The following is a 25,814-nucleotide window of genomic DNA, read 5'->3' on the forward strand; positions in this document are numbered from 1 at the left end:
ACATTATGAAACGAAACACGCGGACAAAAACAAGAATATGGACATGGAACAAAGGCTACAAAAGGCAGAGGAATTAAAACGAGGCCTCAAATCTCGACAGGCTCTGTTCAAAAAAGCCAAATCACAAGGCCAGGCTGCTGTCAAGGCCAGTTTTATTTTGGCAGAAGAGATCGCTAAATCAGCCCGGCCATTTACGGAGGGGGATTTCATCAAAAACTGCATGATTAAAGTTTGTGACGAAGTTTGCCCAGAAAAAAGGCAACTCTTTTTAAATGTGAGTCTGAGCAGAAACACCATTGCCGAGAGAGTAGACCAGTTGTCCATCAATCTAAAAGAGCAGCTTGTGAAAAAGGGAAAAGATTTCATTGCATATTCCTTGGCTGTGGATGAGAGCACCGACATTTCTGACATTGCCCAGTTGTCAATTTTCATCCGCGGAGTGGACTCCAGCCTAAGCGTGACAGAGGAGTTTTTGGCTTTACGTCCTATGCATGGCACAACTACGGGGCATGATTTGTATGAAGAGGTGTCAAGATGTGTAAATGAGATGGAGCTGCCTTGGGAAAAACTCGTGGGTTTGACAACCGACGGAGCACCTGCGATGTGTGGACACAGGAGCGGACTGGTGGCGAAGATACGGGAAAAGATGCAAGAGGAAAACGCGACAGGTGAGCTGACAGCTTATCATTGTATCATACACCAGGAAGCGTTGTGCGGTAAAGCCTTGAAAATGGAGCATGTAATGAGCATCATCACGCGCACAGTTAACTTTATCAGAGCCAAAGGTTTGAATCACCGCCAGTTCAAGGCATTTCTGACGGAGTTAGAAACGGAGCATGGTGATTTGCCTTATCACACAGAGGTGCGATGGCTAAGCCAGGGAAAGGTGCTTCAAAGATGTTTCGAGCTTCGTGAGGAGATTTGTCTGTTCTTGGACAGCAAAGGGAAAGACACAACACAACTCCGAGACGAAATGTTTCTGTGTGAAATGGCTTTTCTGTGTGACATTACGAGTCATCTGAATGCAATGAACTTGCAGCTGCAGGGTCGGGATCATGTCATCTCTGATATGTACAGTACAGTGAAGGCATTTAAAACCAAACTGACTCTGTGGGAGACGCAGATGCGGAAAGAAAATTTGAGCCACTTTCCCAGCTGCCAGACCATGAAAGAGAAGCTCTCTACCAGTGCGTTCCCGAGCGCACAGTTGGCTGATAAAATAGGTATGCTTGCCGCTGACTTTCGACGCCGATTTGCTGACTTTGAAGCACAAAAAAGCAGGTTGGAACTGCTCGGTAACCCATTTGCTGTTGACGTGGAAAGCTCACCACCAAACCTCCAAATGGAGTTGATTGACCTCCAATGCAATGATGCACTGAGGGCAAAATATGCGGCAGTGGGTGCTGCGGAGTTCGCCCGTTTCCTCCCGACACAATGCCCCAGCTGCGCATCCAGGCTGCTCAAACGTTGTCTATGTTTGGCAGCACATACCTGTGTGAACAACTTTTTCTTTGATGAACCTGAACAAAACATCACACAGAAGTCGACTTACTGCTGAACACCTCCACTCAATTCTGAGGATTTCCTCAGCTCAGAGCCTTACCCCGAACATTGATGAACTTGTGGAAAAGATGGGACACCACCAAGTATCACCCTCAACCTCAAACAAGTGAACATTACTGTGCAATCACATATTTAGAGTTTTTACTCAGTTCAAGTTTAAAAGTTAAAGTTTAATATTTGTTTTCACTGCATGTTACTTCTCCTTAAACAAAGTGTTGTTTTTGATTAATAGATTTTTGCACTTTATTTTATTGTATTTCAATCCAATTATATTTTAAAAATATTTCAGTTGAGTGGATGATAGAAAATTGCTATTATTGTTTTTTTCTTTGAAGTAAATTTAGCCCACTTTTGCTAAAATAGAAAATATAGGCTACTGATGGTGCCTTGAATACCGGTTTCTTTCATTTAATGTTCATGTTATGGGGATTTTTATATAAAGGAAATTTGTCTTTTGTGTCTGTTGAAAATTAAAGATTACTGACAGAGCCATAAGAAAATATTGCTTTATTTATCTGATCATATTGGAATATATTTGTTAGGTTTTCAGTAGGTTCAATTAGGTTCACTAGACTATATGCGTCATTTAAAAATTTTTCAATGAACATTCGAACAGTCCGGCCCTCGGCTTGTAGCTAAATTTTTTATTTGGCCCTCCGTCCATTTGACTTTGACACCCCTGCTCTAGGGCCTTTGGCCAGGACTCTCTAGGTCCTTTGGCCAGGACTCTCTAGGTCCTTTGGCCAGGACTCTCTAGGTCCTTTGGCCAGGACTCTCAACTCCCAATCTGCCATATCAATATTAGCATAGGCTGTGGTGAACTTTTTACCTATCGCCATCCCATAAATCTGTACGTACTGTCGTGTTTATTATTAAATGTGAAATCATTGTTTCTTTAGCCAAGTTCTAGAAGCTGTAGGAGGTGTGAGTCTGGTCTATATGGATCTGGATATCTCCGGAGTGTAGATTCCACTGCTGTCAAACCTGACAAGATATCTATGTTGGTGTAGAGATAATCTACATCTAGAGTGAATAGGTATACATGTGCTGGGACTGGAATGGTGTGAAGTGTGTCTATGAAATGGTATGTGTACTTAAGGTAGCTAGGGTGATTTTGTGAGATGGGAGTGAGGAGGGAGTCAATGAATTTAACTGCTGGCGAGGACACACTCCCACAGTCTGACACAATAGTTTTTCCCTTCAGGATCTCAAAAGGGACTGTCCATGTATCTGGTGTTTGGTGGATCTTAGGACGGAAATAGAAGAGTCTCTGTCTGGGTAATTCTGGTCCATCTAGATATTCCTTTTGTCTATGTGTAATGTATTTCTATCCATAGAGATCTGATATTATCTGTCTGATTTTTATTTGTGTCTGGATCTGTGTAGAAGCAGGGATAGGAGTATAATGTTGTGTACTAGAGAGTTGTCGGTGGGCTGCAGAGAGGTAATCTTGGTTGTCCATAATAATGATCTTTGAGCCTTTGTTTGCTGGTTTTCTGGTTCTATGTTTGTGTTTCCTTACTTTAGCTCGGGCTTGTCTTTCTTCTAGTGTGGTGTTCTGTTTTGAGGTTATGGTGGAGGTATAGAATTCTCTGATGATTTTGGTTAAGGTTAGGTTATTAGGTTAAGGTTAAGGTTAGTGTGAGGTTAAGAGTACGGGTTAGGGCTAGGGTTAGGGGTTAGGAAAATAGGATTTAGAATTGTGTCCCCTCAAGGTTAGCTGTACAAGACTGTGAGTGTGTGTGTGTGAGAGAGGGTGAAAGTCCAGAGGGTGTCAGACAGTGCAGATGACAGTAACTCTAGTCTCTATTATGTGAGCCTCACACAGCGGTTGACACAATGTCAGATAAGCTGTAGAACTGAATGTATATGTCTGTCTGAGCGTTGAGAGGCTTTGTAGTCTCAACATTGGCCCCGAGCAGCTATAAGCTGCCTAGCTATTCTGCTCAGTTAAACCATAGCCTCTGTAAAATAATGTTAAAAAGCCACTTTACCAAACTGGCATGCCCCAAAGTACTATCAGTGTATTCTGTTACTCTGCTGTCAACATATGTATGAAGGTTTTTCCCCTGACAGCCTTTATCAGTCTAGTAGCACGTTCCTCACCCTGCGTCAACCCCTCTTCACCCTGCGTCACCCCCTCTCCACCCCTCTTCACCCTGCGTCACTCCTCTCCACCCCTCTTCACCCTGCATCAACCACTCTCCACCCCTCTTCACCCTGCGTCACCCCCTCTCCACCCCTCTTCACCCTGCGTCAACCCCTCTCCACCCCTCTTCACCCTGCGTCACCCCCTCTCCACCCCTCTTCACCCTGCGTCACCTCCTCTTCACCCCCTCTCCACCCCTCTTCACCCTGCTTCACCCCCTCTCCAACCCTCTTCACCCCCTCTCCACCCCTCTTCACCCCTCTTCACCCTGCGTCACCCCCTCTCCACCCTGCGTCACCCCCTCTCCACCCCTTTTCACCCCCTCTCCATCCCTCTTCACCCCTCTCCACCCCTCTTCACCCCCTCTCCACCCCTATTCACCCTGCATCACCCCCTCTCTACCCCTCTTCACCCTGCTTCACCCCCTCTCCGCCACTCTTCACCCTGCGTCACCCCCTCTCCACCCCTCTTCACCCTGTGTCACCCCCTCTTTACCCCTCTTCACCCTGCGTCACCCCCTCTCCACTCCTCTTCACCCTGCGTCACTCCCTCTCCACCCCTCTTCACCCTGTGTCACCCCCTCTCCACCCCTCTACACCCTGCGTCAACCCCTCTCCACCCCTCTTCACCCTGCGTCTCCCCCTCTCCACCCCTCTTCACCCTGCGTCACCCCCTCTCCACCCCTCTTCACCCTGCGTCACCCCCTCTCCACCCCTCTTCACCCTGCGTCACCCCCTTTCCACCCCTCTTAACCTGCGTCAACCCCTCTCCACCCCCTCTTCACCCTGCGTCACCCCCTCTCCACCCCTCTTCACCCTGCGTCACCCCCTCTCCACCCCTCTTCACCCTGCCTCTACCCCTCTCCGCCCCTCTTCACCCTGCGTCACCCCTCTCCACCCTGCTTCACCCTGCGTCACCCCCTCTCCACCCTGCGTCTACCCCTCTCCACCCCTCTTCACCCTGCCTCTACCCCTCTCCACCCCTCTTCACCCTGCGTCACCCCCTCTCCACCCCTCTTCACCCTGCGTCACCCCCTCTCCACCCTGCGTCACCCCCTCTCCACCCCTCTTCACCCCCTCTCCATCCCTCTTCACCCCCTCTCCACCCCTCTTCACCCCCTCTCCACCCCTATTCACCCTGCATCACCCCCTCTCTACCCCTCTTCACCCTGCTTCACCCCCTCTCCGCCCCTCTTCACCCTGCGTCACCCCCTCTCCACCCCCTCTTCACCCTGCGTCACCCCCTCTCCACTCCTCTTCACCCTGCGTCACTCCCTCTCCACCCCTCTTCACCCTGTGTCACCACCTCTCCACCCCTCTTCACCCTGCGTCACCCCCTCTCCACCCCTCTTCACCCTGCGTCACCCCTCTCCACTCCTCTTCACCCTGCGTCACTCCCTCTCCACCCCTCTTCACCCTGTGTCACCCCCTCTCCACCCCTCTTCACCCTGCGTCACCTCCTCTCCACCCCTCTTCACCCTGCGTCACCCCCTCTCCACCCCTCTTCACCCTGCGTCTACCCCTCTCCGCCCCTCTTCACCCTGCGTCACCCCTCTCCACCCTGCTTCACCCTGCGTCACCCCCTCTCCACCCCTCTTCACCCTGCCTCTACCCCTTTCCACCCCTCTTCACCCTGCGTCACCCCCTCTCCACCCCTCTTCACCATGCGTCACCCCCTCTCCACCCCCTCTTCACCCTGCTTCACCCCTCTTCACCCTGCGTCACCCCCTCTCCCCCCCTCTTCACCCTGCGTCACCCCACTTCACCCTGCGTCACCCCTCTTCACCCCGCGTCACCCCCTCTCCCCCCCTCTTCACCCTGCGTCACCCCCTCTCCACCCCTCTTCTCCCTGCGTCACCCCCTCTCCACCCCTCTTCACCCTGCGTCACCCCTCTTCACACTGCGTCACCCCTCTCCACCCCTCTTCACCCTGCGTCACCCCCTTTCCACCCCTCTTCACCCTGCGTCTACCCCTCTCCACCCCTCTTCACCCTGCGTCACCCCCTCTCCACCCCTCTTCACCCTGCTTCACCCCCTCTCCACGCCTCTTCAACCTGTGTCACCCCCTCTCCACCCCTCTTCACCCCCTCTCCACCCCTATTCACCCTGCATCACCCCCTCTCTACCCCTCTTCACCCTGCTTCACCCCCTCTCCGCCCCTCTTCACCCTGCGTCACCCCCTCTCCACCCCTCTTCACCCTGCGTCACCCCCTCTCCACTCCTCTTCACCCTGCGTCACTCCCTCTCCACCCCTCTTCACCCTGTGTCACCACCTCTCCACCCCTCTTCACCCTGCGTCACCCCCTCTCCACCCCTCTTCACCCTGCGTCACCCCCTCTCCACTCCTCTTCACCCTGCGTCACTCCCTCTCCACCCCTCTTCACCCTGTGTCACCCCCTCTCCACCCCTCTTCACCCTGCGTCACCCCCTCTCCACCCCTCTTCACCCTGCGTCACCCCCTCTCCACCCCTCTTCACCCTGCGTCTACCCCTCTCCGCCCCTCTTCACCCTGCGTCACCCCTCTCCACCCTGCTTCACCCTGCGTCACCCCCTCTCCACCCCTCTTCACCCTGCCTCTACCCCTTTCCACCCCTCTTCACCCTGCGTCACCCCATCTCCACCCCTCTTCACCATGCGTCACCCCCTCTCCACCCCTCTTCACCCTGCTTCACCCCTCTTCACCCTGCGTCACCCCCTCTCCACCCCTCTTCACCCTGCGTCACCCCACTTCACCCTGCGTCACCCCTCTTCACCCCGCGTCACCCCCTCTCCCCCCCTCTTCACCCTGCGTCACCCCCTCTCCACCCCTCTTCTCCCTGCGTCACCCCCTCTCCACCCCTCTTCACCCTGCGTCACCCCTCTTCACACTGCGTCACCCCCTCTCCACCCCTCTTCACCCTGCGTCACCCCCTTTCCACCCCTCTTCACCCTGCGTCTACCCCTCTCCACCCCTCTTCACCCTGCGTCACCCCCTCTCCACCCCTCTTCACCCTGCTTCACCCCCTCTCCACGCCTCTTCAACCTGTGTCACCCCCTCTCCACCCCTCTTCACCCTGCGTCTACCCCTCTCCACCCTGCGTCAACCCCTCTCCACCCTCTTCACCCTGCATCACTCCCTCTCCACCCTGCGTCACCCCCTCTCCACCCTGCGTCACCCCTTTCCACCCCTCTTCACCCTGCGTCACCCCCTCTCCACCCCTATTCACCCTGCGTCACCCCTCTCCACCCCTCTTCACCATGCGTCACCCCCTCTCCACCCCTCTTCACCCTGCGTCATCCCTTCTCCACCCCTCTTCACCCTGCGTCACCCCCTCTCCACCCCTCTTCACCCTGCGTCAACCCCTCTCCACCCCTCTTCACCCTGCGTCACCCCCTCTCCACCCTTCTTCACCCTGCGTCAACCCCTCTCCACCCCTCTTCACCCTGCGTCACCCCTCTCCACCCCTCTTCACCCTGCGTCACCCCCTCTCCACCCTTCTTCACCCTGCGTCAACCCCTCTCCACCCCTCTTCACCCTGCGTCACCCCCTCTCCACCCTTCTTCACCCTGCGTCAACCCCTCTCCACCCCTCTTCACCCTGCGTCACCCCCTCTCCACCCCTCTTCACCCTGCGTCACCCCTTCTCCACCCCTCTTCACCCTGCATCACCCCCTCTCCACCCCTCTCCACCCTGCGTCACCCCCTCTCCACCCCTCTTCACCCTGCGTCACCCCCTCTCCACTCCTCCTCACCCCAAAGCGTCTCCCTCACTATCAGATCACCACAACAGTCTCCCCAGACCGCCTCAGATAGATGAGCAATGGATCAATGGAGAGTGAGACCCAGGCTGTGGCATGCTCTGTCTGCGTCTCAAATGGCAACCTATTTCCTAGTGCCACTAGGGCTCTGGTCAAAAGTAGTGCTCTATATAGGGAATGGGTTACCATTTGGGATCCAATCCTTTCCCTGGCTCCAGCTTGTAGTAAATTAGCAGTCATTACTGCCCCTTCTCTCTCTGCCCATACATAGCTTCCTTCAGCTCAGCCTTCAGATCAGGAGGCTTCGCAAACTGTTTTTCACTAGGCCTTTGTTTGGGTCTGTGTTGTAAGCCAATATGGCATCCTTCTGCTGTGCTGTTTATTTCTGGACATTATCCTAGAGGGGGATACTGTTCCATTGGGTCTTTATAACTTCTGTGTTACTGTCCCCTTCCTCTTGTCTTTTCTGTCCTCCTTGTTCATTTCCTCTCGCCACACTCCCTTCTCTCATGTGTTGCCCCCTCCTCCTCCCCCATACACCCCATCTCCTCCCCCCAGAAACAAACTGTCTGTCATGAAATCGTAAATCCATTTGCTTGGAACGGTTAGTGGCGTTTTCTTCCTTTTCCCCACGAGAACAAAAGCAAAGCGCTACCAATTTATCAAGAGCAGAGTAAAACACAAGCCCGTGCAGGGACACACACACGGATTCACACACACGCACACACAAACATGCACACACTTTTTGCCTCAGAGCTAAACATTATTCACACTACCTGCCTGCTCCTCTCTCTCCCTCTCGGTCTCGGTCTCTCTCCGTCTCTCTCTGTCTCTCTCTTTGTCTCTCTCTATGTCTGTCTCTCTCTGTCTATGTCTCTCTCTCTCGCTCTCTTCTCTTCTTCTCCTCCTTACTTTCTAGCTAACTTCAGTTGTGGGAACATATATTTTGGGTAAATATAAGCATAGTTGGTTGTTATGCCGTTACTTCAACCAGTGTTTGTTGGCGAGGGTATCTTATCTTCTTTACTATTGTGTGCTCATCGAAGATCCATTCCAATGTATGCATTTGTACTTACAAATTGCTAATGAATGAAAGCTGAACCTGTGTCTCTATGTGTGTAGGCAGTCTGCCCTTGGGACAGAAAAGGAAGTGACAGTAGGGATTTGAAGAGACATTTACCTGTCCATCATGCCAATACAGTCCTGCAGTCTGGGTCCAATACACCTAGATGAGAGGGAGAAACAAAACAATGAATTAATCAATCAGTCCAGTGTCCGTCTCAGTGTCTTGGATCTGTGCTATAGCTCCTAAACCTGTGTCAGTGTCAGTATGTTCTGTCCACAGAAAGAACTGAGCGATGACAGACAGTCACAGAGAAAAAGGGGTACAGAAACAAGAATCAGAGCGTAAGGGAGTCAGGATACTGGATGGTGTAGCTCTTTGATGTAAAGAGGGTAGGGGAGAGGGAGCAGCCTGGGCTCAGAGCCATACGAAACATACTTTATGTATTTCTGAGCACCTCCAAGATGCATGATACCTACTAATGTTGTAGTTACTTTAGATAGAAATGAAAGTAGGGAGGTTGGGCGTAAACTGAGACTGTCTAGCAATCCATGTTCGAGTCGCGTCGTGAACAACTGTAGCGTTTTAGCTAACCCATTCCCTAATCCTTATTCAAAACGTAACCCAATTCACCGAACCCACTATGTAAATTCACCTAACCGTTTTAGCTCCCCTAACCTTTCACGCAAATTATCATAACTTTTGTCGTTAGTTCACCTAACCACTAATGTAAATTCTCCCCGTAATTCTCCTTTGTTGCAACAACGCAACAAGCAACCTGGTCTCAGATTAAGACGTATAATAGTATACTATAATACTATGACAACTTACGCCATCCAATTCGTATGCTATTGTACAACCAGGTAAGACGTGTGATACTATACATCCTCTAATTCATCTGATATTGTATGACCGCTATTCCATTCATAATGTAATCTAACGTAACGTAATATATCATACTAAATGTAGTGTCACATATTTACACACAGCATAATACGAATTGCCCTGATAGCACTTTGGCGGGAGAGGAAGAGGGGGAGTAACAGAGATGATCTCTGAGTCTGTTTGAGTGTCTGAACTGAAGGGCAGCCTGGGAACAGTTATTTTGACAAAGTGTCAAGATGGCATTTCCACAGATACACTCATTTCCATTATATTTTGTAACAATGTTGTTATGGGTAGATGGAGTTGTGAGCTGGCTGTCTGCCAGTCACGAGGAAATAGAACACAAGACGTGCGGGGCCAGCCCGGTGGACTGACTGACTGCAATACCAAATGATATCTGTCTCCTTCCTTCTGCTGCTAAACATTACATCGCAGGCTTCACAGCACTCAGAGAGCAGAGGGAGAGCGGAATCTCTTTTGCAGCCCTTCTCTCTCTCTCTCTGTCTCGTTCTCTCTCTGCCTCTCTCTTTCACCTGGGTATTTTGCAGTTCCTGTGGGTGCGTGCGTACGTGTGAGTGAGTGAGTGTGTGTGTGTCTGGAGACACTGATAAACATTGGCTGGATATGGGAACACCGAGTTACAAGGGGTCAGCACCGAGGGGAGCATAGCAAGGTGTTTGTGTGTGTGTGTGTGTGTGTGTGTGTGTGTGTGTGTGTGTGTGTGTGTGTGTGTGTGTGTGTGTGTGTGTGTGTGTGTGTGTGTGTGTGTGTGTGTGTGTGTTGTGCTGAGAGCTGTTGTACTGTGGATGAAACAGAGCATGACACAGATATTGTTTTCCTCTGGTTATCATGTTGACCTTGGCTTTACAATGGGGATTAGTCTGCCCTTGTCTTGCCAGTGAAACAAACAATGTAGAAGTAAATGAACAGTATTCTGTCCTCCCAGGGTCATTAGTCATTCAGACTGCTGATGTGATACGCAACCATGCACACAACAACATAAACGTGCACACTCTGCAGAAAGCCAAAACACAGACATACAGTGCTTTGGAAAGTATTCGGACCCCTTGAATTTTTCCACATGTTGTTACGTTACAGCCTTATTCCAAATGTTTATTTTTTTATCCTCATCAATATACACACAATACCCCATAATAACAAAGCAGAAACAGGTTTTAAGATTTGTTTGCAAATGTATAAAATACAAAACATTGAAATATGACATTTACATAAGTATTCAGACCCTTTACTCAGTACTTTGTTGAAGTACCTTTGGCAGCGATTACAGCATCAAGTCTTCTTGGGTATGACGCTACAAGCTTGGCACACCTGTGTTTGGGGAGTTTCTCCTATTCTTCTCTGCAGATCCTCTCAAACTATGTCAGGTTGGTTGGGGAGCGTCGCTGTACAGCTATTTCCAGATCTCTCCAGAGTTGTTCGATTGGGTTCAAGTCCAGGCTCTGGCTGGACCACTCAAGGACATTCAGAGTCTTGTGCCAAAAGCCACTCCTGCATTGTCTTGGCTGTGTGCTTAGGGTTATTGTCCTGTTGGAAGGTGAACCTTCACCCCAGTCTGAGGTCCTGATCTCTCTGGAGCAGGTTTTCATCAAGGATCTCTCTGTACTGTGCTCTGTTATTCTTTCCCTCGATCCTGACTAGTCTCCCAGTCCCTGCCGCTGAAAAACATCTCCACAGCATGATGCTGCCACCCCCATGCTTCACCGTAATTATGGTGCCAGGTTTCCTCCAGACGTGATGCTTGAGAGGACGTGATTCAGGCCAAAGAGTTCAATCTTGGTTTCATCAGACCAGAGAATCTTGTTTCTCATGGTCTGAGATTCCTTTAGGTGCCTTTTGGCAAACGCGGGCTGTCATGTGCCTTTTACTGAGGAGTGGCTTCCGTCTGGCTACTCTACCATAAAGGCCTGATTGGTGGAGGGCTGCAGAGATTGTTGTCCTTCTGAAAGTTTCTCCCATCTACACAGAGGAACTCTGGAGCTCTGTCAGAGTGTTCTTGGTCACTGGGTTCTTGGTCACCTCCACGACCAAGGCCCTTCTCCCTCAATTGCTCAGTTTGGCCAGGCGGCCAGCTCTAGGAAGAGTTTTGGTGGTTCCAAACTTCTTCTATTTAAGAATGATGGAGACCACTGTGTTCTTGGGACCTTCAATGCTGCAGAAATGTTTTGGTACCCTTCCCCAGATCGGTGCCTTGACACAATCCTGTCTCGGAGCTCTACAAACACTTTCTTTGACCTCATGGCTTTGTTTTTGCTCTGACATGCACTGGTGTGTGTCTTTACAAATCATGTCCAATCAATTAAATTGGACTCCAATCAAGTTGTAGAAACAGCTCAAGGATGATCAATGGAAACCGGATGCACCTGAGCTCAATTTCGAGTCTCATAGCAAAGGGTCTGAATACTTATGTAAATAAGGTACATTTGATGAGGAAAAACACTAATTGAATCCATTTTAGAATAAGGCTGTAACGTAACAAAAAGTGGGAAAGTCAAAGGGTCTGAATACTTTCCAAATGCACAGTACACAATGAAAAACAAAAGCACAAATTCAGTTCACGACGCCCCCCCAAACACACCCACAACCCCCACACACAAAAGCCCACATATACACTCAGTGTGAACCTTACCCCTGCGTGCAGTTGGAGTGACAGGGATGACACTCGTTGTTGGCCTCGGCATATTTAAAGATGAAGCTGATGGCCCCCTGAAGGCCGTCGGGACACTTCTCCACACAGTTAGGACCATCTTTAAAGTGGAGACACTTCACACAGTGATCCGGACCCTGAGAGAGAGAGAACGAGACATACACTGTGTAAAAACATTAAGAACACCTGCCTTTTCCATGACATAGGTCAAATCTATGATCTCTTATTTATGTCACTTAATACATCTACTTCAATTAGTGTAGAAGGGGAGGAGACATGTTAAAGAAGGATTTTTAAGCCTTGAGACAGTTGAGACATGGATTGTGTATGTGTGCCATTCAGAGGGTCAATGGGCAAGACAAAAGATGTAAGTGCCTTTGAACGGGGTATGATAGTAGGTGCACCGGTTTGCACCGGTTTGGTTTCAGGTGCACCGGTTTGTTTCAAGAACTGCAACGCTGCTGTGTTTTTCACGCTCAACAGTTTCCCGTGTGTATCAAGAACGGTCCACCATCCAAAGGACATCTATCCAACTTGACACAACTGTGGGAAGCATTGGAGTCAACATGGGCCAGCATCCCTGTGGAATACTTTCGACACCTTGAAGAGTCCATGCCTTGACGAATTGATGCTGTACTGAGGGCAAAAGGAGAGGGGGGTGCAACTCAATATTAGGAAAGAGAGGAGAGCAAGCAGAGACAGGGGACAAAGAGAGAGGGGGTTAGAGAGCTAGAGAGATAGAGACAAAGAGAGAGATGAGAGGAGAGAGGGAGGGATAGAGAGTGAGAGAGAGAGAGAGAGAAAGAAAAAGAGAGAGAAAGAGAAAGAGAAAAAGAGAGACAAAGAGAGATATGAGAGATGAGAGAGGGAGGGATAGAGAGTGAGAGAGAGAGAGAGAGAGAGAGAAAGATAAAAAGAGAGACAAAGAGAGATATGAGAGATGAGAGAGGGAGGGATAGAGAGTGAGAGAGAGAGAGAGAAAGAGAGAGAGAGAGAAAGAGAGAGAGAAAGAAAAAGAAAGAAAGAAAGAAAGAAAAAGAGAGAGATGAGAGAGGGAGGGATAGAGAGAGAGAGAGAGAGAGAGAGAAAGAGAGAGAGAGAGAGAGAGATGAGAGATGAGAGCGGGAAACAGAGAGAGAGAGAGAGAAAGAGACAAAGAGAGAGATGAGAGATGGGGATAGTTAGAGGGGGAGAGATGACGGGAGGAGCGAGAGAGAGATGGGAGAGCGAGAGAGACGAGAGATATGATAGTAGAGGAGAGAAGAACGTGGGTGCGAAAGAAGGAGGGAGACGGGGGGAAGACGAGACACATAAAACACCAGCAAGCAGGGCCGAAGATAATAACCATCCATCACAGCACACACAATGACCATAACAATCAGCACAGACACAATTTATGGGGGTAATATGGGCTAGAAGAGGCAGGGGAGTGGCGACGGGGTGGGGTGGGTGTAGGGGAGGGAGGGAGTTCAATGTATGGGCCTGCATGTGCATCAATAAATGCAACAGAGGGAGCCCAACAGGCAACAACAGCCCTTAAGGTGCAGAACAGATCAGACTAAAATAAATATGCATGGGTATGTGGAGGTGTTTTGTGTACATATGTATGAGTGGGCGTGAGAGTGATGTGTGTGTGTGTGGATGTGTGTAGGCATAAATATGCAAATTGAGGCTCTTCATAGATTTCACAATGAAGCCGGTCCTCCATCAGTTGTTTGACGAGTCTCATACCCATGCCTGTGATAGGCTCTACTATAGCCGGTAACCCCATCTCATCTCTCAACCAAACACAGTGCATCATGGACCACCACAACGCTGCAGTCTTGTATGTGTTCTGTGTGTGTGTCCATGCCTGTGTGTGTGTGTAAATGTCCATGCATGTGTGTGTGTGTGTGTGTGTGTGTGTGTGTGTGTGTGTGTTCCCCCTGTGTAAGCCGTTGTGCTGTGCTGTAGCAGCTCGCTGGTCGTAAAGGTAATTCACGTGTCGTCTCCCATAGACAGTCCTATAACATATAAAAGGCTTTCCCGGGCTACCAGCGATACATCATTACCAGGGATTTATACTGGGGCCAACACAGCACACCTCATATATCTACTGCAGGGGTTAGACAAGGCCTCAAAGTATAAGTGCTGATCAAGGATCAGGGCCCTCCTGTCCATGTAATCTTATTCATTGTGATTTATTAGGCAAGACTGATCCTAAAGCAGCACTCCTACTGTGATATACTTTAAACATCTGGCTCCAGGGCCCATATCCATAAAGTATCTCACTGTCTATTCATTATACATCTAAAAGGCAAAACTGATTCTAGATCAGTAGTCCAACTGAGACACTATGACTGTGGGCTCATACTGCAGAACCCCACTTCAGCCTGTATAACCTTGGGGCCTAATTCAAAATCATACAATAATGATGGCGTGTCAATGACAATTACTCTACAGTGAAAGGCACTACCTACAGGGTCAATTACATAGCTACATAATGGCTAGCTCATACAGAGATAAGAGCCTTTTGTAAGAGCCTATGCACATAGATACCATATGACTACAGGCGTGTATTTCCCTCTACATGCAAGCTTTAACACTGAGGAATAAGCCAAACAGCTCCCCCAGCTTCTCCAACATACTTCTCTTGTATCGCTAGCTAGCGTCCAATAGTGTAGATCATGTATATCATGCCAAGGAGAGAGAGAGAGACAGAGAGAGAGAGAGAGCGAGAGAGAGAGATGCCCGTTAATCAATTAGCAGGCTGTGACAGTCCATCTGGGACAGAGGACCCATCTGAACAACATATGGCTAGTGGAGAAATGAGGGGAGGAGGGGAGAAAGGAGGTAGAGGGTAGGCCAAATCAAACTTAAGCAAACCGATCCTCCCTGCCTGTAGATCTCAAGGGATTGGATAAGTATAAACAGCATGGTACATGCTAGGGCTGGGGATGGCCAGGGATATCACAATACTTAGGTACTGATACGATATTTATTGTGATTCTCAGGATTCTATATGTATTGCGATTTGACACCGCGATTTTATTGCGATTTGATGTTCCAAACATATTGCTCTTTATACGTCTGCTACAGAGAGACGAGAAGCATGAGAACATGACTTTTGATCATTAATAGTAATGAAAGTGCTGAAAACATAGTGTCTCACCATTTAAAAAGAAGATGGAGAACAAGCTGTATGATGAAAAATACCAGAGTTTTGGCACAGGCACAGCCCATTAGGGTTACGGGGGAAAAAATAGTTTCTCAGAGTCAAATAATCAATATAATACTGTCTAAAATAATATCGCAATATGTAATTGTATCATTCTTTTCCCCATCATGTGTACCTATCTCTCTCTTTCTCTCTCTCTCTCTCCCTCTCGCTCTCTCTCTCTCTCACTCTCTGACTTACTATATCTCTCTCTATCTAGCTCTCTATCTCTCACTTACTCTATCTCTCTCTCTTTCTCTCTCTCTCTCTCTCTCTCTCTCTCTCTCTCTCTCTCTCTCTCTCTCTCACTCTCTGACTTACTATATCTCTCTCTATCTAGCTCTCTATCTCTCACTTACTCTATCTCTCTCTCTTTCTAGCTCTCTATCTCCCTATCTCTCTATCTCCCACTTACTATCTCTCTATCTCTCTTTCTCTCTCTCACTTACTATCTCTCTATCCATCTTTCTCTTTATCTATCTATCTCTCTATCTCTCTCTCTCTATCTATCTCTCACATACTATCAATTCAATTCAATTCAAGGGGCTTTATTGGCATGGGAAACATGTGTTAACATTGCCAAAGCAAGTGAGGTAGATATTATACAAAAGTGAAATAGACAATAAAATTAACAGTAAACATTACACATACAGATTTTTCAAAACAAAGACATTACAAATGTCATACTATATATATATATATATATATATATATATATATATATATATATATATATATATACAGTGTTGTAACAATGTGCAAATAGTTAAAGTACACAAGGGAAAGTTTATCAAACTTGGATTTGTTTTCTAATTCTTTGTGGATCTGTGTAATCTGAGGGAAATATGTATATCTAATATGGTCATACGTTAGACAGGAGGTCAGGAAGTGCAGCTCAATTTCCACCTCCTTTTGTGGGCCGTTTTCACATAGCCTGTCTTCTCTTGAGAGCCAGGTCTGTCTACGGCGGTCTCTCTCAATAGCAAGGCTATGCTCACTAAGTCTGTACATAGTCAAAGCTTTCCTTAAGTTTGGGTCAGTCACAGTGGACAGGTATTCTGCCACTGTGTACTATGTTTAGGGCCAAATAGCATTCTAGTTTGCTCAGTTTTTTGTTAATTCTTTCCAACGTGTCAAGTAATTATCTTTTTGTTTTCTCATGATTTGGTTGGGTCTAATTGTGCTGCTGTCCTGGGGCTCTGTGGGGTGTGTTTGTGTTTGTGAACAGAGCCCCAGGACCAGCTTGCTTAGGGGACTCTCCAGGTTCATCTCTCTGTATGTGATGGCTTTGTTATAGAAGGTTTGGGAATCGCTTCCTTTTAGGTGGTTGTAGAATTTAACAGCTCTTTTCTGGATTTTGATAATTAGTGGGTATCGGCCTAATTCTGCTCTGCATGCATTATTTGGTGTACATGGGGGATATTTTTGCAGAATTCTGCATGCAGAGTCTCAATTTGGTGTTTGTCCCATTTTGTGAAGTCTTGGTTGGTGAGCGGACCCCAGACCTCACAACCGTAAAGGGCAATGGGCTCTATGACTGATTCAAGTATTTTTAGCCAGATCCTAATTGGTATGTTGAAATGTATGTTCCTTTTGATGACATAGAATGCCCTTCTTGCCTTGTCTCTCAGATCGTTCACAGCTTTGTGGAAGTTACCTGTGGCGCTGATGTTTAGGCCAAGGTATGTATTGTTTTTTGTGTGCTCTAGGGCAACAGTGTCTAGATGGAATTTGTATTTGTGGTCCTGGCGACTGGACCTTTTTTGGAACACCATTATTTTGGTCTTACTGAGATTTACTGTCAGGGCCCAGCTCTGACAGAATCTGTGCAGAAGATCTAGGTGCTACTGTAGGCCCTCCTTGGTTGGTGACTGAAGCACCAGATCATCAGCAAACAGTAGACATTTGACTTCAGATTCTAGTAGGGTGAGGCCGGGTGCTGCAGACTTTTCTAGTGCCTGCGCCAATTCGTTGATGTATATGTTGAAGAGGGTGGGGCTTAAGCTGCATCCCTGTCTCACCCCACGACCCTGTGTGAAGAAATGTGTGTGTTTTTTGCCAATTTTAACCGCACACTTGTTGTTTGTGTACATGGATTTTATAATGTCGTATGTTTTACCCCCAACACCACTTTCCATCAATTTGTATAGCAGACCCTCATGCCAAATTGAGTCGAAGGCTTTTTTGAAATCAACAAAGCATGAGAGGACTTTGCCTTTGTTTTGGTTTGTCTGGTTGTCAATTAGGGTGTGCAGGGTGAATACATGGTCTGTTGTACGGTAATTTGGTAAAAATCCAATTTGACATTTGCTCAGTACATTGTTTTCATTGAGGAAATGTACGAGTCTGCTGTTAATGATAATGCAGAGGATTTTCCCAAGGTTACTGTTGACGCATATTTCACGGTAGTTATTGGGGTCAAATTTGTCTCCACTTTTGTGGATTGGGGTGATCAGTCCTTGGTTCCAAATATTGAGGAAGATGCTAGAGCTAAGGATGGTGTTAAAGAGTTTTAGTATAGCCAATTGGAATTTGTTGGCTGTATATTTGATAATTTCATTAAGGATACCATCAACACCACAGGCCTTTTTGGAGGGTTTTTATTTTGTCCTGTAACTCGTTCAAGGTAAATGGAGAATCCAGTGGGTTCTGGTAGCCTTTAATAGTTGATTCTAAGATTTGTATTTGATCATGTATATGTTTTTGCTCTTTATTCTTTGTTATAGACCCAAAAAGATTGGAGAAGTTGTTTACCCATACATCTCCATTTTGGATAGATAATTCTTTGTGTTGTTGTTTGTTTAATGTTTTCCAAATTTCCCAGAAGTGGTTAGAGTCTATGGATTCTTCAATTACATTGAGCTGATTTCTGACGTTTTGTTCCTTCTTTTTTCGTAGTGTATTTCTGTATTGTTTTAGTGATTCACCATAGTGGAGGCGTAGACTCAGGTTTTACGGGTCTCTATGTTTTTGGTTGGACAGGTTTCTCAATTTCTTTCTCAGGTTTTTGCATTCTTCATCAAATCATTTGTCATTGCTGTTCATTTTCTTCGGTTTTCTATTTGAGATTTTTAGATTTGATAGGGAAGCTGAGAGATCAAATATACTGTTAAGATTTTCTACTGCCACGTTTACACCTTCACTATTGCAGTGGAACGTTTTACCCAGGAAATTGTCTAGAAGGGATTGAATTTGTTGTTGCCTAATTGTTTTTTGGTAGGTTTCCAAACTGCATTCCTTCCATCTATAGCATTTCTTAATGTTACTCAGTTCTTTTGGCTTGGATGCCTCGTGATTGAGTATTGCTCTGTTCAAGTAGACTGTGATTTTGCTGTGGTCTGATTGTGAACGCTCTGAGAGAATCTGGGTTGAGGTCGGTGATAAAGTAGTCTACAGTACTACTGCCAATAGATGAGCTATAGGTGTACCTACCATAGGAGTCCCCTCGAAGCCTACCATTGACTATGTACTGTATATACCCAGCGTGCGACAGAGCTGCAGGAGTTGTGACCCATTTTGTTTGTTATGTTGTCACAGTTGTGCCTAGGGGGCATATGTGGGAGGGAATGCTGTCACCTGCAGGCAGGTGTTTGTCTCTCTCTCTCTCTCTCTCTCTCTCTCTCTCTCTCTCTCTATCTATCTATCTATATCGAACTCTTTCTCTCTATACATATCTCTCTTCCTCTCTGTCTCTCACTCCCTCTATCGCTCTCTTTCAATACCAGTGTCTGTCTCTGTCTCCCCCCCTCTCAACTGCTTATCCTGAGTGTGACTGACATTATTACATCCTCCCTTCGTCCTTAGAAGGCATTAGCCATGGTGATCAAATTATAGCAAAAGGTGGAATGTAATGTCATTGCTGTGGTTTCTGTTGTCATAACATGTTTCCATCACTACAGGTTTAGGATGAACCTGCCTGGTGGGATTAACAGTAAAGCTCTGTGGTCATTTATAGTAGGCCTAGTCATGCTGTTAGATGTTATATAGCTTGCATCCCAAGGTGCATTTTATTCCTTCTATAGTCCCTATGGGCCCCCTTCAAAAGTAGTGCACTAGGGAAGAGGCCTATTATACATGACCATAGAGCTTTACTGTTAATCCCACCAGGCAGGTTCATCCTAAACCTGTAGTTTGTCTTAGAGCAGGCCTATGATCATATCTCCAACTCTCCATCTCTCTGTTTTATATTGGCTAAGAGCATTGTGGACATAAGTTAATGTCTCTCCAACTATGTCTGTTTTAGATTGGCTAAGCGCAGGCCTAAGAACATAACATATATCCTTCTCTCCCCATTTCTCTCTCTCTCTCTCTGTGTTTTAGATTGGCTAAGCGCAGGCCTAAGAACATAACATATATCCCTCTCTCCCATCTATCTCTCTCTCTCTCTCTCTCTGTGTGTTTTAGATTGGCTAAGAGCATGCTCATGAACATAAAATCCCTCTCTCTCTCCATCTCTCTGTTTGTTTTAGATTGGCTCAGTGCAGGCCCATGACATTATTAGTTCTAGGAAAAGAAGAGCCAAAAATCTAACCCTGCAGCAGCTAATCTAGCCTTAATAACAATGAGCACATACCCTGATGTAACCCAAACCCCTCGCAGTGCTTACTCTGGCCTGTCTGTCCCATAGACTCACACATACTCCATAGACTCACACATACTGCATAGACTCACACAAACTCCATAGACTCACACATACTCCATAGACTCACACATACTCCATAGACTCACACAAACTCCATAGACTCACACAAACTCCATAGACTCACACATACTCCATAGACTCACACATACTCCATAGACTCATACATACTCCATAGACTCACACATACTCCATTGACTCACACATACTCCATAGACTCACACATACTCCATAGACTCATACATACTTCATAGACTCACACATACTCCATTGACTCACACATACTCCATAGACTCAACAGAGGCCCTCGGAAAGGGACCTGCAAGCCACGTTCCAAACCATACAGAACAGAGCTCCGACCATTGCACAATGTCTCCATTTAAAAAAAATACTGGGCACATGGGGGCAGGCAGTATTCTTACTTCAGTCACATACGTAACTCAAATTGTCAATTCATTATTTACACAATCTGCACATACTTATCTCAACTCTGAATTAAGCTCATAAGTGGTTGTGTGTGTGTGTGTGTGTGTGTGTGTGTGTGTGTGTGTGTGTGTGTGTGTGTGTGTGTGTGTGTGTGTGTGTGTGTGTGTGTGTGTGTGTGTGTGTGTGTGTGTGTGTGTGTGTGTGTGTGTGTGTGTGTGCCAGCAATTGGGCACAAGGTATACACATGTTCTACCACTCCACAGAGATGGAAGACAAGACTCAGAAATCATGCATGAATACTTCGTGTGTGCTTGTGTGTGTGTCTGCATGTGTGTGGCGTTGAGTATATTGTGTGTAGTGAGATTGAAGGCTAGAGGGGTGTTGACTTAATAAACTATCAAGATGACAGGCAGAGAAGAAAGCAGAGAGGAGAAGAGAGAAGAGAGAAGGGAGCAGAGAGAAGGGAGCAGAGAGAAGGGAGCAGAGAGCAGGGAGAAGGGAGAAGGGAGCAGGGAGAAGGGAGAAAGGAGCAGAGAAAAGGGAGATGGGAGAAGGGAAAAGAGATAAGGGAGAAGAGAGAAGGGAGAATGGAGAATGGAGCAGGGAGAATGGAGCAGGAAGAAGGGAGCAGGGAGAAGGGAGCATGGAGAAGGGAACAGAGAGAAGGGAGCAGAGAGAAGGGAGAAAGGAGCAGAGAAAAGGGAGAAGAGAGCAGGGAGAAGGGAGCATGGAGAAGGGAGCATGGAGAAGGGATCAGGGAGAAGGGAGCAGATGGAAGAGAGCAGGGAGAAGAGAGCAGGGAGAAGGGAGCAGGGAGAAGGGAGCATGGAGAAGGGAGCAGGGAGAAGGGTGAAGAGAGCAGGGAGAAGAGAGCAGGGAGAAGAGAGCAGGGAGCATGGAGAAGGGAGCAGGGAGAATGGAGCAGGGAGAAGGGAGCAGGGAGAAGAGAGCAGGGAGAAGAGAGCAGGGAGAAGGGAGCAGGGAGCAGGGAGCACTCAACTGAACGACTCGATTAGTGTAGTGTTAGCTAGCTACATAGTTGTCTTTGCTGTCTTCGTATCCAAGATAATTGTGTAGTTTAGAGTGTGTAGACTTAGAGTGATTATCTTAATTTACCGAGGTTAGCTAGCCAGCTATTTGTCATCCTTAACGTAGGAGATACTGCTAGCTAGTCAACAGCTAGCCAACGTCTACCGAATTGAACTTCAACTACCCGGTCAACATTCCGCTTCGCTCCACAGGTAGTATCACATTTTCATTTCACTTCATTACAGTACAACGGTTTGATTTGTTTGATCGTAGCTAGCTAGCTACATAGCCGTCTTTGTATCTAAGACAATTGTGTAGTCTAGAGCGATTTTCTAGGTTAGCTAGCCAGCTATTGTCGTTCTTTTAACGTAACGTTACGTAATCAACACTGCTAGCTAGCCAGCTAGCCAGCTAGCCCCCGAATAGCAGCACTGTAGAAACTATTACACTCGACGGAACGACTTGATTAGTGTAGTGTCAACAACACAGCCACTGCCAGCTAGCCTACAAAGTCAACAACGCAGCCACTGCCAGCTAGCCTACTCCAGCAGTACTGTATCATTTCAATCATTTTAGTCAATAAGATTCTTGCTACGTAAGCTTAACTTTCTGAACATTCGAGACGTGTAGTCCACTTGTCATTCCAATCTCCTTTGCATTAGCGTAACCTCTTCTGTAGCCTGTCAACTATGTGTCTATCTATCCCTGTTCTCTCCTCTCTGCACAGACCATACAAACGCTCCACACCGCGTGGCCGCGGCCACCCTAATCTGGTGGTCCCAGCACGCACGACCCACGTGGAGTTCCAGGTCTCCGGTAGCCTCTGGAACTGCCGATCTGCGGCCAACAAGGCAGAGTTCATCTCAGCCTATGCCTCCCTCCAGTCCCTCGACTTCTTGGCTCTGACGGAAACATGGATCACCACAGATAACACTGCTACTCCTACTGCTCTCTCTTCGTCCGCCCACGTGTTCTCGCACACCCCGAGAGCTTCTGGTCAGCGGGGTGGTGGCACCGGGATCCTCATCTCTCCCAAGTGGTCATTCTCTCTTTCTCCCCTTACTCATCTGTCTATCGCCTCCTTTGAATTCCATGCTGTCACAGTTACCAGCCCTTTCAAGCTTAACATCCTTATCATTTATCGCCCTCCAGGTTCCCTCGGAGAGTTCATCAATGAGCCTGATGCCTTGATAAGCTCCTTTCCTGAGGACGGCTCACCTCTCACAGTCCTGGGCGACTTTAACCTCCCCACGTCTACCTTTGACTCATTCCTCTCTGCCTCCTTTCCACTCCTCTCCTCTTTTGACCTCACCCTCTCACCTTCCCCCCCTACTCACAAGGCAGGCAATACGCTCGACCTCATCTTTACTAGATGCTGTTCTTCCACTAACCTCATTGCAACTCCCCTCCAAGTCTCCGACCACTACCTTGTATCCTTTTCCCTCTCGCTCTCATCCAACACTTCCCACACTGCCCCTACTCGGATGGTATCGCGCAGTCCCAACCTTCGCTCTCTCTCCCCGCTACTCTCTCCTCTTCCATCCTATCATCTCTTCCCTCTGCTCATACCTTCTCCAACCCATCTCCTGATTCTGCCTCCTCAACCCTCCTCTCTTCCCTTTCTGCATCCTTTGACTCTCTATGTCCCCTATCCTCCAGGCCGGCTCGGTCCTCCCCTCCCGCTCCGTGGCTCGACGACTCATTGCGAGCTCACAGAACAGTGCTCCGGGCAGCCGAGCGGAAATGGAGGAAAACTCGCCTCCCTGCGGACCTGGCATCCTTTCACTCCCTCCTCTCTACATTTTCCTCCTCTGTCTCTGCTGCTAAAGCCACTTTCTTCCACTCTAAATTCCAAGCATCTGCCTCTAACCCTAGGAAGCTCTTTGCCACCTTCTCCTCCCTCCTGAATCCTCCTCCCCCCCCCCCTCCCTCTCTGCAGATGACTTCGTCAACCATTTTGAAAAGAAGGTCGATGACATCCGATCCTCGTTTGCTAAGTCAAACGACACCGCTGGTTCTGCTCACACTGCCCTACCCTGTGCTCTGACCTCTTTCTCCCCTCTCTCTCCAGATGAAATCTCGCTTCTTGTGACGGCCGGGTGCCCAACAACCTGCCCGCTTGACCCTATCCCCTCCTCTCTTCTCCAGACCATTTCCGGAGACCTTCTCCCTTACCTCACCTCGCTCATCAACTCATCCCTGACCGCTGGCTACGTCCCTTCCGTCTTCAAGAGAGCGAGAGTTGCACCCCTTCTGAAAAAACCTACACTCGATCCCTCCAATGTCAAGAACTACAGACCAGTATCCCTTCTTTCTTTTCTCTCCAAAACTCTTGAACGTGCCGTCCTTGGCCAGCTCTCCCGCTATCTCTCTCAGAATGACCTTCTTGATCCAAATCAGTCAGGTTTCAAGACTAGTCATTCAACTGAGACTGCTCTTCTCTGTATCACGGAGGCGCTCCGCACTGCTAAAGCTAACTCTCTCTCCTCTGCTCTCATCCTTCTAGACCTATCGGCTGCCTTCGATATTGTGAACCATCAGATCCTCCTCTCCACCCTCTCCGAGTTGGGCATCTCCGGCGCGGCCTACGCTTGGATTGCGTCCTACCTGACAGGTCGCTCCTACCAGGTGGCGTGGCGAGAATCTGTCTCCTCGCCACGCGCTCTCACCACTGGTGTCCCCCAGGGCTCTGTTCTAGGCCCTCTCCTATTCTCGCTATACACCAAGTCACTTGGCTCTGTCATAACCTCACATGGTCTCTCCTATCATTGCTATGCAGACGACACACAATTAATCTTCTCCTTTCCCCTTCTGATGACCAGGTGGCGAATCGCATCTCTGCATGTCTGGCAGACATATCAGTGTGGATGACGGATCACCACCTCAAGCTGAACCTCGGCAAGACGGAGCTGCTCTTCCTCCCGGGGAAGGACTGCCCGTTCCATGATCTCGCCATCACGGTTGACAACTCCATTGTGTCCTCCTCCCAGAGCGCTAAGAACCTTGGCGTGATCCTGGACAACACCCTGTCGTTCTCAACTAACATCAAGGCGGTGGCCCGTTCCTGTAGGTTCATGCTCTACAACATCCGCAGAGTACGACCCTGCCTCACACAGGAAGCGGCGCAGGTCCTAATCCAGGCACTTGTCATCTCCCGTCTGGATTACTGCAACTGGGCTGGGCTGGGCTCCCTGCCTGTGCCATTAAACCCCTACAACTCATCCAGAACGCCGCAGCCCGTCTGGTGTTCAACCTTCCTAACTTCCTCACGTCACCCCGCTCCTCCGCTCTCTCCACTGGCTTCCAGTTGAAGCTCGCATCCGCTACAAGACCATGGTGCTTGCCTACGGAGCTGTGAGGGGAACGGCACCGCAGTACCTCCAGGCTCTGATCAGGCCCTACACCCAAACAAGGGCACTGCGTTCATCCACCTCTGGCCTGCTCGCCTCCCTACCACTGAGGAAGTACAGTTCCCGCTCAGCCCAGTCAAAACTGTTCGCTGCTCTGGCCCCCCAATGGTGGAACAAACTCCCTCACGACGCCAGGACAGCGGAGTCAATCACCACCTTCCGGAGACACCTGAAACCCCACCTCTTCAAGGAATACCTAGGATAGGATAAAGTAATCCTTCTCACCCCCCCCCTTAAATGATTTAGATGCACTATTGTAAAGTGGCTGTTCCACTGGATGTCAGAAGGTGAATTCACCAATTTGTAAGTCGCTCTGGATAAGAGCGTCTGCTAAATGACTTAAATGTAAATGTAAATGTAAGCAGGGAGAAGGGAGAAGGGAGAAGAGAGAAGGGAAAAGAGAGAAGGGAGACGGGAACAGGGAGAAGGGAAAAGAGAGAAGGGAAAAGAGAGAAGGGAGACGGGAACAGGGAGACGGGAACAGGGAGAAGGGAAAAGAGAGAAGGGAAAAGAGAGAAGGGAGAAGAGAGCAGGGAGAAGGGAGCAGGGAGAAGGGAGCATGGATAAGGGAGCAGGGAGAAGGGAGCATGGATAAGGGAGTGAGGAGAAGGGAGCATGGAGAAGGGAGCATGGAGAAGGGAAGAGGGAGAAGGGAGAAGAGAGCAGGAAGAAGGGAGAAGAGAGCAGGAAGAAGGGAGAAGGGAGCACGGAGAAGGGAAAAGAGAGAAGGGAGCAGGGAGAAGGGAGCATGGAGAAGGGAGCAGGGAGAAGGGAAGAGGGAGAAGGGAGAAGAGAGCAGGAAGAAGGGAGAAGAGAGCAGGAAGAAGGGAGAAGGGAGCACGGAGAAGGGAAAAGAGAGAAGGGAGCAGGGAGAAGGGAGCATGGAGAAGGGAGCAGGGAGAAGGGAGAAGAGAGCAGGGAGACGGGAGCAGGGATCATGGAGAAGGGAGCAGGGAGAAGGGAGCATGGAGCAGGGAGAAGAACATAAAATAAAATAAATAGTGAAGCTCGCTGGCACACTTTAACTGAGCATACAATGAATTATGCTTCCAG

General features: G+C 48.4%; 1 protein-coding gene across 2 annotated transcripts in view; it reads right to left on the reverse strand.

The window, feature by feature from the left end:
* The window catches only part of LOC135519282 (receptor tyrosine-protein kinase erbB-4-like), a 540,414-nt gene that overhangs the window by 83,215 nt on the left and 431,385 nt on the right, over window positions 1-25,814 (reverse strand). For both annotated transcript variants that reach the window (XM_064944424.1, XM_064944423.1), the window contains exons 15-16: window positions 12,044-12,198; window positions 8,629-8,673 (exon numbers count right to left, since the gene is read on the reverse strand). In XM_064944424.1, coding sequence (XP_064800496.1) covers window positions 8,629-8,673; window positions 12,044-12,198 — 200 coding nt within the window. The remainder of the gene's footprint in view (window positions 1-8,628; window positions 8,674-12,043; window positions 12,199-25,814) is intronic.

This window comes from Oncorhynchus masou, chromosome 29 (genome assembly GCF_036934945.1).
Source record: "Oncorhynchus masou masou isolate Uvic2021 chromosome 29, UVic_Omas_1.1, whole genome shotgun sequence".
NCBI lineage: Eukaryota > Metazoa > Chordata > Actinopteri > Salmoniformes > Salmonidae > Oncorhynchus > Oncorhynchus masou.